A 16,790-nucleotide genomic window follows, 5' to 3' on the forward strand; every position below is an offset into this window, starting at 1 on the left:
CCTCTGGGGCGGCTGTGGAGGAAGCCATTAGTTTGAAGTCACTTCCTCTAAAGGGCAGCATCCTAATGGGTCTGAGCCTGGCTTTGTGAATGTGCTGCTATCCAGTGGAGGGAGAGCACGGTGCTCTTTGTGAAATGAAGAGCAAGTGAAGCCCGTGCAAAGTGGAAAGATGTCAAGAGTCCAGGGGAGAGAGAATGAGGGATCCAAACTGACCCTAGCCATGCCATGCCCATGGCTTCACTTCTGCTAGCCCCTTCCAGTCTTAGCATGACTGTGAGTCATTACTTTTTGATGGTATTACATGGGCTATAGAGTGCCCAGTAGAGCTCTCCTATCCACAAAGGAGTCCTGGGGAGTTGGACTCCAATTTGGATGATCTCACAGAATGAGCCTTGTAGACATCACATAGATAACTCATTCATAATCAACCCAGGAACTAAATTCCACACACGAACCACTTGCATTTGAAAGGCCCCAATTGCTAGAGGACAGACTATGAATCCGTAGTTATGAAGGGATTTCTGGAATTTTCTGTGAGCCTTCCAGACACAGGCATTGTACCTATGCCAAATTTTCTGGCCTTTGTATTGTACTATAATTATGTGAGATGTAATCATTGGGGGAGACTGGGTGAAGGGGAACTTCCTGTGAATCTATAGCTATTTCAAAATAAAAAGTTTACAAAAACCCTCAGGCACAATCCTGCATTTCTTTTAAAGGCTCTACAAAACCCTTCATTTATCCGATTTTGTTTCCAGAGAAGCCCATCCCACTCCTACCCCATACACCACAATTCCTTGACTCTTGAGAACTAGATCGACAGACTTAGGAACAAACTTTTCCTTATCTTAATTTCTCCACTGGGAAAAAAAGTCAAAGAATGCATGTGCCTTTCTTTTATTTTATCTATGGATCCGATGTTTCAGATGGAGCCAGTTCATTGGTAGTGGCTTGAGCAGACTGAGAAGCTTCTATATCTGACCAAGCCAGCTCTTCTCCCTGCCACAGAAGAAAAGCAGAAACATGTTAAATTCCTTTCACCTCTTTGATGTGAATAGAAGCATAACGATAGGAAGTGGGGAGGGGCAGGCCAGGAGAGTGTGAGGTCCCATAGTTCTGAAATGAGAGGCACTTCTCAGTTCAGAGGGAGAGGTGCTTTGGGGGTTGAGACACAGGGAGAAATTGGCCCAGGAGGTCAGACACTTGAAAGAATAACAGTTCAGCTAGCCTCAAAGAGAGGGCAGTTTGATTTGAATGTAGAAATCTGAACCAGCTTCCCCTCTGCCCCTTTTCCCCTCCCCAAGTATACCAGAAGAGGAGGTAGACAAAGCCTGAGCCCTTCACTGGGAACAGGTGGTTGTGACGGGCAGGTTATAAAGGGATTTGGGATGGGAGCACTGGCGCAGGCTGCCAGATTCCTGACACATCCTGTATCCCAGAGGCCACATCTTGGCCTTCATACTTTCCATGCATCTCCCTGAAACATCTTCAGTACATCTCATCTGGCCCATGCAACCTAGCACGTGACTCTCAGTTGTCTTACAGTGTTCTCTTATTTTGAGTTATAGGGGCTTGGGTTTGAATCCCAGTTCTACTGCTTACTAGATACATGATCTTAGACAAGTTGTCCAAACCTCTCTGCTCCTCAGTTTTCTCATCTGCCAAATGGGGGGGTGAAACCTGCCTTACAGAGTTTGTAAAGTGTCTGGCACCTCACAGATGCTCAGCAGATGTTAGCCTTCTCTTTGCTCTGCTCATTGTTTGCCATGTGGATGGCACATCACTCACGAGACTGGAAGCTTCTTGAGAGATCTTCTTTCTCCCCCTCTAGTACCTAGCCTAGGGCTGGGCACACAGTAGCTTGTTAATGAGTCCTTGTTGGCTAGGCTAAACGGAGCTTCCCTGGCTGCCTCAGTGATGCTGATAGGGACCCGAAATGGGCATAAGGGAATTCCATCATTCCATTTTAAAGATATGAAGGTAACATGCTAAATTCTTTAACTTCCTTGATACATTGTTATAGCAAAACTCTTCCTGCGATAAGGCCTGCCTTCTTTAGTGAAGACATAATTTTAGACAAATGTTATGCAGCTCAAGTAAAATTAGAAGCCAGTGGTTTAAGTATCCTGACAAAATAGCTTCTTGATCAGTTTACCGGGTATGGAGCAGGCACAAGAAGCAATTACAGACTGATATGCTTATTGCCACAGAATTCAGAAAGTCTATAACCCAATCACTGTCTTGGGACCACACCTCAGTCTACAGTTATTTGTGAGGTACAGTGGAAAGAGTAATGAAGACCAGAGCTGTAGTCCCAGATTTAGTCATTCATTCACTTATTCAGCCAACAAATAATTACTGAGTTCCTATTGTAGGGCTAGGCTCTATGCACCACAGACATGGTCCTGCCTTGCATGGAATGTACTAAGTCAATAGCTGTGTGACCTGTGGGAAGTAACTTTGCCTCTCTGGGTCTCATGCTTCCCATCTGTCAAATGCTGACAAATATATTTATATCACAAAGCAATTATTAGAATTATATGAGGGAATGCGGGGGCCAGAGCTCTGTACACTCTGGTTCCTCTTTATTATTGTCCTCTATGTAACGGTTACATGAATAGCTTTTGATCACTAGAAAATTATGTCCTAAGTCTATTTCAAGAGAGCTGAGCATGTTCTGCCTATCTTATTTTCCTTCCTTACATGTTGACAAGCCAACCAAAACCAAAGTGAGCAGGAAAGACAGAGAGTTCTGCTCTACTGAGCTAAGCATTATGCAGAACAGCATTCCACTTTGTGTTCTCAAGTGAGTTGGATTTCAGATATGGTCCCTGTTATGGATTGAATCATGTCCCCCAAAAGATATGTTGAAGTCCTAACCTCCAGAACCTGTGAATGTGACCTTATTTGGAAATAGGGTCTTTTCACAGGTAATCAAGTTAAGATAAGGTCATTAGGGTGGGCCCTAACCCAATATGACTTGTGTCCTTATAAGAAGAGGTAAGTTTGAACACACACACACACACACACACACACACACAGGAAAATGCTATGCAAAGACATCAACATAGAGGGAAGAGGGCCATGTGAAGATGGAGGCAGAGATTGGAGTTGTGCAGCCACAAGTCAAGGAACGCCTGGGGCTACCAAAAGCTGGAATAGGCAAGGAAGGATCTTCCCCTACAAGCTCTGGTGTGAGTGCAGCCCTGCTAATGCCTTGATTTCCAACTCCTAGCTTCTGGAACTGTGAGAGAATAGATTTCTGTTGTTGTAAGCCACCCAATTTGTGGTACTGTGTTAGGGTAGCCCCAGGAAACTAATACAGTCCCCAAACAGAAATATCCCTGCTGTGCATTTCGTTCTGCTCTCCAGGTAGTCGTCATGCCCTTTCCTTTTTTGTACATGAATCCACATGAAAACGATGCCTTGATCCAAGTGCTTCAAAATGTGGGTCTCCAGAATGGCAGAAGAGCTTGTGTGGAATTCTGAATTAAATTTCATATTTTCAAATAAGTCAAAAGGAAAGGCAAGAGTGCCCCCTTGACCCTCTCTGCTCTCAAGTTTGATGGAAAATAGCAAGAGCAGGCAGGCATGGGACCCAGAGGTATGGGGCCTACTAAGCCAACGGCTGCTGCTGCTAGCCCTCAGCATGGAGACTATCTTGGGAAAGCCATGGAGTCTATCTGGGTCCCGATAAAGGCCAGGTGGCTTGCAGGAGAACCAGCCTCATCTAAGGTTTCTGAGAGCTATAAAGTATCACGTGCTTCAGAGCCAGGTTGCCAGCTTGTCTCTGCCTAGACTCTTCTACTCCTGCAGCCAACCAGAGGCTAGTGCCCTTGCAAAGGAAGCATCCCTTCTGTAGGACAGATAGGTGATTCATTTAATCAGTGCATAGGTATTACTTTTTTTCTCAATAAGCCTTTTTAAAAGCATGATGCATGTATTACTTTGAAAAATTACTATGTGGCAACGTCCAAAGTAATAACTGATTCAGGAAAGAGTCATCAATGGATCCTAAAACTAGTAAGTGAAATTTTTATGAGAATATAATCTGCATATAGTCACAAAGTACCTCCCCATATGTTAGTAATTAAATACAAAAAGAAAATAGTATCTTTACAGTGGAAAAACCTGGCAGACATCGCCTTGACCAAGTAATCAATATTAACATCACCAACAACCATCATGTGCCTTTGATGTGTCGCTCCTGCCAAAAATGCATATCCTAACTTTCGTCATGAGGACACATCAAGCAAACCCAAACTGAGGTATATTCTACAAAATAATTGGTCTGTATTTTTGTAAAATGTTGATGTCATGAAAGACAAAGAAAGGTTGAGGACTGTTCCAGATTTAAGGAGACTGAAGAGAATTAAGAGACATGACAACTAAACACAATGTGTGATCCTAGACTAGATCATGGATTTAAAAGAAAAAGCTATGCAGGACATTATTGGGACAATTAAAATTTGAATATGTAGATTATACAATAGTATACTGTATTAATGTTATTTTTCCTGAGTTCAATAACTCTGCTGTGTTTATATAACAGCATGTCTTTGTTCTTAGGAAACACACTTTAAAGTATTAAGGGGCAAAGGGACATGATGCCTGCGACTTTTTCTCAAGTGTTCCAGGAAAAAAAAAGTGTGTGTGTATGTGTATGTATAGAGAGAGAAGAATGACAAAGCAACTGTAACAAGATGTTCACAACAGATGAATCCTGATAAAGGGCATGTGAAAATTCCTTTTACTATTTTTCCATACAATTTTCTGTAAGTTGAAAGTCTTTTAAATTAAAATTTTAAAAATATATTATTGTGAACATTTAACTATGTGCCCAATGCTGTGCTGGGTGTGAGGTATTCAAGGCAGAACAGGACATGGTCTCTATCTTTAGCACATTGTCCAGGGCAAAAGAGACACATAAAGAGGCAAGTTCGATTCCAGGTGATAAAGCATGCTGTGAGCGCACAGAGGAGGGGTGCTAAACCCAAACTTCCCGGGAAAGGGGGTCGGAGGGGCTCTCTACAGAAGAGGGAAAGAGGAGGCTTAGAGTTGGGAAAACGTATTCAGTTTGGGGTGCCAGTGAGACACGCAAGCAGAGGTGGCTGACAGGCTGCGGGATACAGCAAGGAAGCCTGGGTCTATAAGCAGCGAGAGGAAGCCACCTGCCTGCTGAGGACAGACAACAAGGCACGGATTAGCAGGTGTCGGGGGACAGGCTGAGGTTGCTATAGCCTCTGAGGTAACATAAGAAGCACAGACATAAGCAAAACAGCTTTAGGCTGAAACGCTGAACACAAGTGTGCTTACCGATGACCCTTGCGGTGATGTGTACTGAATGTCCGACAGACATCAGCCCCCAGATGGATGAATTCAAGTAACCTGGATAAGGGCATGGCCCCACATTAGTTAGGGTAGCTAATAATACACTGCAAGGCAGGAAGAGAATGTCAAGTGATCATAAGAAACTCAAGAAGTGATTTTTTAAGAGCAGGATGAGCTTTACCAACAATAAGGATAAGGTAGTAGCCAATTAACACACAACAGGACGGGGAGAGGTTGTCATTAATAGGAAAAATCCTGAGGACAGTACTGGGTCCCATAATAAAGGGAAGTCGGCAAGGCAGCACTGCTGTTTCAGAAGTTGATATGGGAATGGGAATTTCCACTCAATTACGAGATACAAGAGCCGGGATGAGAAAGTACACCAATGTTCTTTGCAAAGGCCTAGTGGGACTCCTTTGTGTCTGTGTGTCTTTTTAAACTTTTGTGTTATGAAAAATTTACAAAAATAGTGAAAACAACATTAGTTAAACCACATGAAATTGCTGAAATTTGACCATTTTTGATCTATAAAAATGGCAATTTCATGTTTTAAATGAAAATGAACTCCCAAATACACCCATCACCCAGCTTCAGCAATTATCGGCATATGATCAATTTCATTTCATCCAAATCCCCACCCATTACCCCAGCAAGCTGACTGGTATGAAGCAAATCTCTGGTGGAAATTTTTGTTGTACTTTTGTTTTAGTGATTTAATAGCTATAAAAGAGATTTAAATTATACATATAATATACAAATTAAGAGATTCAAATGATATATATTATGTTTTCAGTTAATTATTTTCTCAATAAGTAATATATACACCTGGCTCACAACTGAAAAGGTACCAAAAAAAAAAAAAAAGGACAAATTAAAAGTCTCTTGGCCGGACGTGGTGGCTCACGCCTGTAATCCTAGCACTCTGGGAGGCCGAGGCAGGAGGATTGCTTGAGCTCAGGAGTTTGAGACCAGCCTGAGCAAGAGCGAGACCCCCCACCCCCGTCGCTATTAAAAATAGAAAGAAATTAGCCAAACAACTAAAAATAGAAAAAATTATCCAGGCATGGTGGTGCGTGCCTATAGTCCCAGCTACCCGGGAGGCTGAGGCAGGAGGATTGCTTGAGCCCAGGAGGTTGAGGTTGCTGTGAGCTAGGCTGATGCCACGGCACTCTAGCCCGGGTGAGACTCTGTCTCAAAAAAAAAAAAAAAAAAAAGTCTCCTTCCAACTCCGGCTCACTTGCCAACAGCTCTCCCTCCTCGGAGGCAACCAATATTAACAGTTTTTTAATAATCTTCTAGAGATGTGTTATGCATATGTTAGTAAAGAGATTGCAAACTACTCACACTGTTCTACATCTTGCTTCTTCAACTTAACAAGATATTCTGGAGATCATTCCACATCAGCATGTAAAGAGCAGCCTCCTTTTTTACAGCTACCTAGCATTCCATTTTATGAAACATTATTTAAGTAATCAAATCACCACTTATGGCCTTTTAGCCACTGCAGATAACACTGCAATGACTCACCTTACACATTGCATGTTGCACAAAAGCAAGTAAGTGTATCTGCAGGAGAAATTCTTCAAATTTGAATTGCTGGCTGGAAGGCAATGTGCATTTGTAATTATGATAGATATTGCCAAAAGGCCCTCCATCAGGTAAGAGTTATTTGAATGCTATCTACATCCTTTTATTATGCAGTTTCGTTACTGCTCCTTCCCACTTACTCCAGGGTCCCATCCCGGACTACTTCAACATCTCAAACTCAGAAACAGCACTCTGATCTCAGCCTCCTATTGGTCCCCCTCTGCCACTCTTAGGGCCCCACAGCTACCAGTCTGTCCCTCCTCCCCTCTCCTTTTCCAGAGACCATCAGTAGCCTCCTGGCTTCCCTTTCTCCTTCCAAGTCGGCCCCGCCATCAGCCATTTTAGCTCTGCTAGCATTGATTGCCTGGACCTGCTCTCCTCGTGACCTTCGGCAGCACCTGCTCTGCCAATCCCCAGCCCTGTGAGAACCCCACCATGCATTCTCTCTGTCGCCCGCTCCGGAGCTGCTACCTCTTGCTGGAGAAGGTCATGAAGTTGGCTCTGCTACAAAGCCAGAACAGCCAGCCTCAGCTGGGCCCCAGGGGCTGCAAGGCAGTCCTTTTATATATCTGTATCAAATTTCTCTCAGCGATTGTTACAAATTCTCTCCCTTTCCTCACATCCTCCCCACCCTTGCCCCAGACCCCTCAGTAGAGAGCCTGGCTTTGGATTTCAAGGACAGGATCTAGGTCATCAAGCAAGAACTCCCTCAATTTTCCCCTCTCCCCCTCACCTTCCCCACTTCTCTTCATAAGAACCCATGCTCTGCCATCCCCCCACCCCAGCCTCAGGGCAAGGACATACTTCCTCCTACAGGATCCCCCTCCCACTTGTGCCCTTGGCACTAGCTTCTCCTGTGTTCTCCTGCACTTTTGGCCCCAGGGGCCATCCTCTTGCCCTTTGGGCAAGCTTTCCCTCCCCACTAGTTTTTTCTCTCAGACTAAAGACACTTCCCTGACATCTGTGTCATCATTCCGCATTACCACTAGACTTTTTAAATTTAGTAATTCATGTGCCTTCGGGCTTCACTTCCTTCTTCCATGTTGGCCTCAACATTTGACAGAAAAATCAGAAAATACTGACAAGTGAAAAGGAGAAAATAAAAAGCACCCACAATACCACCATCCAACTGTTAACATTTTGATGTATCTTTCCAATCTGTTTATATGTACACATATACATTTATCTATGTTTTTTGTTTTTTACAAAATTGGATAACAGTATACATACTGTTTTGTCATAATATGTTTCAGATATCTCAGCTTTGCTACTTATTTATTGTCAGACCCTGGTTAAATAAATTAACTTCTTTGAGTGAGTCTATTTCCTCTTCCGTAAATTGATGACCATTATAGTAACTAGCTCACAGGGTTGTTATGAGGATTAAATGAGATAAAAATATATAAAAACACTTATCACAGTGCCTGACACATAGCAAGCTGAATTAATGTTAGCTATTATGGTCATCCCACGTCAATAAATATAGCTCTACATAATAATTTAATGAGTTCTGTCACTGCAGTGTCTAATAGGAGTGACTAAAGCACTGCTGTGACTCACCAACACACATTCATTTGGTACATGAACAAGTATCTCCGTGGGATAAACTCCTAAAAGCAGAATTTCTGGGTCAAAGGCTATGTGGATTCATAATTTTGATATATATAGCAAAATCTTCCTTCATCAAGTGCAAGTTACAATGATTTCTTTAACTTATAAATTATTGATGGATATTGAGGCTGTTTCACATTTCTCACTGATACAAACCTAGACTGTGAAGAACATTCTTTTTTTTTTTTTTTTTTAATATATTTTTTTTTTTGAGACAGAGTCTCTCTCTGTTGCCCAGGCTAGAGTGAGTGCCGTGGCGTCAGCCTAGCTCACAGCAACCTCAAACTCCTGAGCTCAAGCGATCCTCCTGTCTCAGCCTCCCGAGTAGCTGGGACGACAGACATGCGCCACTATGCCCGGCTAATTTTTTCTCTATATATTTTTAGCTGTCCATATAATTTCTTTCTATTTTTAGTAGAGATGGGGTCTCGCTCTTGCTCAGGCTGGTCTCGAACTCCTGAGCTCAAACGATCCGCCCACCTCGGCCTCCCAGAGTGCTAGGATTACAGGCGTGAGCCACCGCGCCCGGCCAAGAACATTCTTATAACTCGATCTTTGCATAGATCCATGATTATTTATCCAGGACAGAGGAAAGAGCATGAGTAAAAGGCACGGAGATGGGGGCTCAAGTGGTGTGCATGAGAGACTGCTAGTCTCATTGACACAGAGGGGAGAATGGCAAGAGGTGAGGCTGGAAAACAGAGTGGGACCAGATGATGAAGAACTTTGAATGCTACAGTCATTCATTCAGTTCATCACCAAATATTAATTGGCCACCTACTATAGACCAGGCACTGTTTTATTAATAGATACTTTATTCGCTTACTGAACAATAACAGAAGAAGATTCCTGTCTTGGGGAAGCTTATATTCTAGCCAAGAGAGGCAAACAGTAAAAATAACAACTATATAGTATGTTAGAAGGTGCTAAGTCCTATAAAAAAAAGAAAAAGTGGAACAGGCCAAAGGGGGTCAGGAGTGCTGGGAGTAGGGAAAGGCAGGTGCAATTTGAAATAGATTGGCCACCCCAGTATGAGCTTTGAAATTATTGTACAACAAGGCATCACTGGGCCAGGTGCGGTGGCTCACGCCTGTAATCCTAGCACTCTGGGAGGCCGAGGTGGGCGGATCGTTTGAGCTCAGGAGTTCGAGACCAGCCTGAGCAAGAGCGAGACCCCATCTCTACTAAAAATAGAAAGAAATTATATGGACAGCTAAAAAATATATATAGAAAAAATTAGCCGGGCATGGTGGTGCATGCCTGTAGTCCCAGCTACTCGGGAGGCTGAGACAGGAGGATCGCTTGAGCCCAGGAGTGTGAGGTTGCTGTGAGCTAGGCTGATGCCACGGCACTCACTCTAGCCTGGGCAACAGAGTGAGACTCTGTCTCAAAAAAAAAAAAAAAAACAAAAACAAAAACAAAAAAAAACAAGGCATCACTGAAGTAGGCATTCACTTATGTTTATCACCACTTTGCCATATCCACATACTACCTCATACCTGATACCTAATGATTTTCTTTAAATCAACTTACCTTCCCTACTTAAATTTATTTTAAAGGAAAGTCCATAACACTAGCATTAATGGAAACCCAGTATCGCACGCCATAAAGGTCTAGAAAGGGAAACCGAGGATACCTAGCACTGGCCTCTACCCTTCCTTTTGGAGGTCAGTTTGTAAATACAAACAGCAACAAGCACTTTCTAAATTGTGTACTTATTATTTTCCAGGCAGCTTAGTGTTTTATGTACAGCAGATAATTTCATCCTCACAATAACCCTATGAGGTAGGTATCATTATTGTCCTCACTGGTTTAGGAGGAAACTTGGGTAAAGCGATTAACCTTCCAAAACTTCAGTTTCCTCTTAAATGTATGGGAACAATAATGAGGATATAGGAGAGAAGGGCCCACTGGCTTCTGCCCACTCCATGTTATGCTTGAGGAACACTTACAGAGGGGACAGAGGCTCCCAGCTACAGCATTCCCTGACCCCCTTCAATGCCAACGATTGAGATTAAAACTAAATTACTGCTTTAAAATACAAACACCTCTCCCCAGAGTTAAATTTATTGGTCACTTTACTTTCCTATGAAGAATTTTAATCAGAATGTTCAAATTGATTTCAGACTTGCCAGGAAGGGGGTTTTGATTAGAAGAGAGGAAGATGATGTGCTTCGGGAGCACAGGCCCCCTTTGGAAGAGGGCAGACCAGGTAGACCAGTGGGGGGCGGTGCACCTGGAGGGAAAGAAGCAGCAGAAAGCAAGTGGAAAGAAACTAAAGACAAACCCTATCAACTTCAGTTGTCCCTAATTCAAGTCCTTTTGTGAAAGAAGCAGAATATAACTAACAATAAATAATACATCAGTAGAGAGACAATGCCTAGGTCCTGTTAACCTGCTTAGTCTCTCAAGGCTATCCAACTTCCTGAGAAGTCAGCTTTGTATCTAAAAAAAAATCCTAAAAGCCATTTTCATTCGTAGGAAATAATGTTGGACTCTTACCTTCTCAATCAAAGACTTTAAACTGAGATATGACTGAGATATGTCTTTCCCTGGTTTCAGTTATCATTGAATAATGAAAATTCCACAAAGTCACATAGATGAACCCAAGTCCCTGGACAGTTTACAACCAAGAAAAATTCAATATAATGTAGTACCCCTGGAATGTGAGCATCAGGGCAGTCCTTCAGTATTCGGTTTATAAAGGGAAGATGAACCTTTGTGGAGAGTAAATATTTTTAAATGGCCTAGAGAAAACTGGAGACGAATGAAAAGCTTCTCATGGAAACAGAAAAGCTAAGAGCAGAAGGGGTCAGTTAGAACTCTGGTGCAGAGCAGGCATTGCCTAATGACACCAAATAGCCCATGGATGGGATGTGCTATGTGGGTCCTATGCCACAAAGAAAAACAATGTTGTATTTGTTTGGTTCTCACCATCTATGATGGGATGGCAAGCACACTATGCCTGATTTCTCAGTGTAGGAAAGAAGACACCAAATTCCTTTAGCCGATAGCCTGGTGAATGTGGAACTACATTACCTAGTACACAAATGGCTTCCTTCTCCTGCCCACATTTGGGGACTCCCAGATAAAACTCAGACACTCCTGGCACTTATGCTGGAGTTCCAATTTGATAAAGTGACATTAGCAAAAAGCTTGTTGCTTGCTAACATGAGCCCTTATAAACCCTTAGATCACTGGTATGGTGAAATAGACCATGTACATCTACTATTCTATTTCACTTTGGGATTTTTATTGCCTTCTTGTCACCAAGATGCAAAAGGTGTAACTATGCTTTATAGCTTTCCAGATACCCATCGACCCTAACCAACAGGATACTGGCAAGTATCTATGCAGTCACATTCTTCTCCTGCCAGTAAGTGAGGAAGTTAGGGAGGCCATATACATGTCTAGTATGTCACTGGGACATAGGCAAGTCATAGCTTCTCTTAAACTGAATATGATTTATCTTAAATTTCTAAGTTAACCAAAAGAAGTGGGAAGTCATATGGAGCTATTCCTAAGAACTTTAGGAGCCTCTAGAGGAAGTCAGGTCATTTTCTAAATTAAATTGAATTTTCTATTGAAGGAAGTAGGCCCTTTAGTTGATCCTTTGAAACAGTGATGAATAATTGCATTTGGACAAATACCAAAACCCAAGATCTATGAGTTAAGTTCTTCGAAAACATAATAATCTGATCAACATTTTTGATAAAACAAACATATTGAAACATATTCCCTCAGCCTCATTGATAGCTTTCTTTTTTCAAAAAAACATTTAACACAACAAATGTTTTTGAAAAGTTGAATCTCAAAGTCAAAACATTGTTTAAATGAGCTACATAAATGAGCATGCATTACTGGTGGGAACATAAAATAGTAAAATCACTTTGGAAAACAGGCTGGCAATTTCTTATAAAGTTAAACATGCACTCATCATATAATATTGCAATTCTAGGTATTTATTCAAGAGAAATTGAAATATACATTCACACAAAGGCTTAAACACAAATGTTGACAGCAGCTTTATTAGTAATAGCCCTCAAATGGGAACAATCGAACCGTCCATCAACACATGAAAGGATAAACAAACTGCACCATATACATACAATGAAATATGATTCAGCAATAAAAAGTAATGAGCTACCGATAAAGGAAGCAACACAGATGGATCTCAAAGACATTATTTCAAGCAAAAATAACCAGACACAAAAGAGTACATACTGTATGATTACTTGTATATGAAATTCTATAAAAAGGAAATCTAATCTATAGTGGTGAAAAGGAAATCAGTGGTAGACCAGAGCCAGTGGTGGGAGTGGAGGGGGATTAATTGCAAAGGGGCAGTGGACATTTTCTGTGGTGAGGGAAATGGCCTATATCTTGACTGTAAGCTTAAAATGGGTACAATTTGTAAAATGTAAATTATACCTCAACAAAATTGATTTTGAAAGCTGAATAAATGGAAAACTCCTCAGAAGTTGATTTAAAGTTATTTCTCCTTAGCAAGTATTAAATATTAAGCATCCTGTATAAAGTGTGTACCAAGATGCAGTACCTACTATTAAGCAATTACTCTTTTGAACAAACTATGCATACAGGCACATAAGCATGGCAGAAATCACTGGGCTCAAAACTATTTGGAGGTGGTATATATAGTTTACCAGGGTCTATTAAAAAGTACATACTATGTGGGAGGAATGACAAAAATAATCAAAAGCAAAGGACTCATTAGGCTGGAAAGAAGAACAATGCGTACACTGGATTGGGCAAGAGAGCTGGGAGCTGATCAAGGACAAGAAGTGATATTCTACACGTCACCATGAACCCTGGCCTGTCACTGTCATCTTGTGGAGTTTCTCTCAATTGAGAGGCCAATCAAGCTGCATGTGGCTTGACCTTGTCTAACTCAGCTCTAATACTGATCAACAGTTAGAAAAGCTGGCACCAACGACTGGGACAAAGAGTAGAAAATGGTATAGGACAAGAGGTTCTCCAAATTCCTTGGCCCAGGCTGCAGGAATTCCTTGCCTTCCCCATGGGTATAGAAGTTCTCACTTTCCTTTCAGTGTTTGGTAAAAAGTTCTACTAACATTTTAAAAAATGCAGGAGACTGGATGAGGAATCGATCTGGAATGTTTTATCCATCTATATAGCTTTAGAAATTAAAAGATGGGGGGAAACAGATAATTGACTGTCTCTCTTATAATCTTAGGATAGGATTCAGAGCACAGTCATATTGAACTGGGAAGTATTCTGAAATCACTTTTTTAATCAGGGGACTCTAGTAACACCACAATTTCAGAGGAACTGATAATGAGATGTGAAAAAAAGTTTGGAGCATTATGGTCATTTCTGGGTGCCACATTTTAAGGATGTTGATAAACTAGAAAATGTTCAGAAGCCAATGTCCAGGATGATAACAAGGTCTGGAAACTATCTCAGAGAAAAAAGACTGGAATGGAAACCCTAGAAGAGAAAAAATTTGTGGAGACATGGTAGCTATTGCCAAATATTTTAAAGTCCATCTATGGGAGAGGAGGTGGGTTTTGCTTATTTTATGGCATTCCCTAGCACAAATTAGGACCAAAGGATGGAAGGTAGATTTTAGTTCAATATCAGGAAGAATTTTTAAATAAGTAGCACTTTCCAAACAGTTGAAAGGCTCTCCTTCAATAAAAGTTCAAATAGAGGTAAGGGAGTCCTGATCTTCTCTCTCCCACCCTCACATAATTAATAACTGCATATGAATTTCTAAAATGTATTTATTTTAAGTTCTATTATTTCTTGATGACACAAGTGATAGATATTCCATGTGGAAAAATCTGAAAAGACAGACAAGCTAAGAGAAAAGCAAATAAAAATAAAAATCATCCATCTTCCCACCTCTCAGTAACTTAAACATTTTGGCGTATAACCTTACAGACTTTTTTCTGTTATATATCCATATAAAATATATACATATACTTTTTAAAGACAAAAATGAGATCCCATTAATCACACTGCTTTTTAACTTTACAATAAAGTGTAAACATCTTTCCACATCAAGTGATATACGACCATGTCATCATTCTTAATGGGTACCGAGATTTCCATGGAAAGAATGCGCTGCAATTTGTTTAACCCAGTGTTTCCCAAAGGGTATTCTACATAACATCAATCCCACAGGATGTCCTTCACAATAGAATGTAGGTTTAACAGTTTGAAAATACTTCATATCATATCCCCTCTCTTGGGCTTTCAGAATGTTAAAGAAATGAGTCAGAGTTTCCCAAACTTACTTAACTATGGACTCTCCCTTCTTTAATTCTTCAGGACACATACTGATATACATTTTATAAAACACCCTGAGAAATACTGGCTTAACTGATCTTAGTCTCATCAGACATGAGGTTTTTATTGTTGTTGTTTACATAAAACTTATCATTTTAACCATCTTTAAGTATACAATTCAGTGGCATTCATTACACTCACAATGTTGTGCAATCATCACTACTATCTAGTTCCAAAACTTTTTTTATCACCCCAAATAGAAACTTTGTACCTATTAAGAATAACTCCCTACCCCCCTTCCCCCCAGTCCCTGTAACCAGTCTTTCTGTCTTTATGAATTTGTCTATTCTAAACATTTCATGTAAGTGAGATAATATTTGTCCTTTTGGTGTCTGGCTTCTTTCGCTTAGCATGATGTTTCAAGATTCATCCATGCTGTAGCATGTGTCAGGACTTCATTCTTTTTTTTGGCCCAGCTTCATTATTTTGCTTGTGGCCATTCAGTTGTCCCAGCACCATTTGTTGAAGACAGTAGGTTTTTCACAATTAATTTTTTCACATTTACAAATAACATCACAATAAATATCCCTTTCAACCTGTCCCTTATTTTTCCCTACGAAAAATTCCCATAAGAATTGCTGTATCAAAAGAGGTGCACCTTTTGAAGGCTTTTGATATACATTATCAAACTTCCTCCTGAAAGGACATTAGGAATCCACCACAGCGCATTCAAATATCCCTTTCTCCATACTCTTGACAGCCTTGTATATTACAAAAAAAAAAAAAAAAAAAAAATTTTTAAATCTTTGCTAATCAGTGTGGCATGGGAATGTATTCCAAATCAAGTTGAAGGGAGTTTTAGCTGAACTTCCCTTGACAGCCCTGACATTCTGACTTCAGTACCTTCCCCACTCTTATGGAAAGATGATCCAAGAATAATAGGACTTGCTGTAAACCCCTGTGGAGTTTCATATAAGTCTAGTTAAGGAAACAAACTAAACCCTTTCTTTCAGAAGAACGAGGCTAGAAATGGAAAGTATAATTAGGTTCTTCTGCTGGATAATGTAATTTTAAAGTATTTCCTTTCTCAGCACAAAGTCACAAGACAGCTGTTTGTGACTTTTTAAGTGTGTCCTTTTTCATTTATGTTCAATGGAGAGCTACCAAACACAAAAGCTATGCCAAGAAATAAACTAAATTGACATTAGAGGAATTTTCTTATAGCCATATAATAATTATCAAGGAAAAAGAAAAAGCTCTTTTGCTGGTAGTCTGCTTTTTAGTTCAAGTCGAGCACTTCCAAATTCATATTGGGGCAGTGTTTTCACAGTTCATGTAGCTTTTGGCCATGTCTCCCTTGCTTTTCTGGAACAAACATACCAAGTATATCTTTATTTTGTTTTGTCTCAAGCTATTGTTATGGTATAAAGAAAATTTTATGGTGAATGCTTTGTCAGTGGGAACTTGTTATTAATACGGAAATCCTGAGAGGATCATTTATTCACACAAAACAAGAAACCAGGGGGAAATTAGCTTTCCACATTTCATCATAAATCATGCATAATTCAGAGAAAAGAGGAAACTATTGATGAGGCTGAACAAAATGAGTTTCTTGTTGCCAGAAAGAATAAAAATATTAGGTATGATGCTCTCTAATTTCCTAAATATTTTCTCAAAGCGTTCTGAAGTTTAATCCCACCATGACTTTCACTGTCATGCAATGTTTTCACAGAATCAATAAAATTTAAAGAGGCAGAAGGGATCTTATAAATGTCTGGTCCAACTCTATTTTACAGATTGGGCACCTGAAGCCCAGAGAGGTGAAGTGACCTGCCCAAAGCCACACAGACCTAGTGGCAGAGCTAGAGCTACAATTCATGTCTCCTCACACCTGTAGTCTGGTCACTCCCCCAAAGGGTTGACGTGAGCAATTGTGTTACCAATTTACTTTGCTGTCAGTAAAGCCACAGAGATCTCCAACTGCATAC

General features: G+C 40.7%; 1 protein-coding gene across 1 annotated transcript in view; it reads right to left on the reverse strand.

Annotated features, from left to right (window-relative positions):
- Positions 1-905: 905 nt before the first annotated feature.
- Positions 906-16,790, reverse strand: part of LOC138377972 (P2R1A-PPP2R2A-interacting phosphatase regulator 1-like) — a 56,694-nt gene continuing 40,809 nt past the window's right edge. Inside the window, exon 11 of the mRNA XM_069463163.1 lies at positions 906-999. Within this exon, the coding sequence (XP_069319264.1) occupies positions 972-999 (28 nt within the window). The 3' untranslated portion in view covers positions 906-971. The remainder of the gene's footprint in view (positions 1,000-16,790) is intronic.

The sequence above is a fragment of the Eulemur rufifrons genome, chromosome 30 (genome assembly GCF_041146395.1).
Source record: "Eulemur rufifrons isolate Redbay chromosome 30, OSU_ERuf_1, whole genome shotgun sequence".
Classification (NCBI taxonomy): domain Eukaryota; kingdom Metazoa; phylum Chordata; class Mammalia; order Primates; family Lemuridae; genus Eulemur; species Eulemur rufifrons.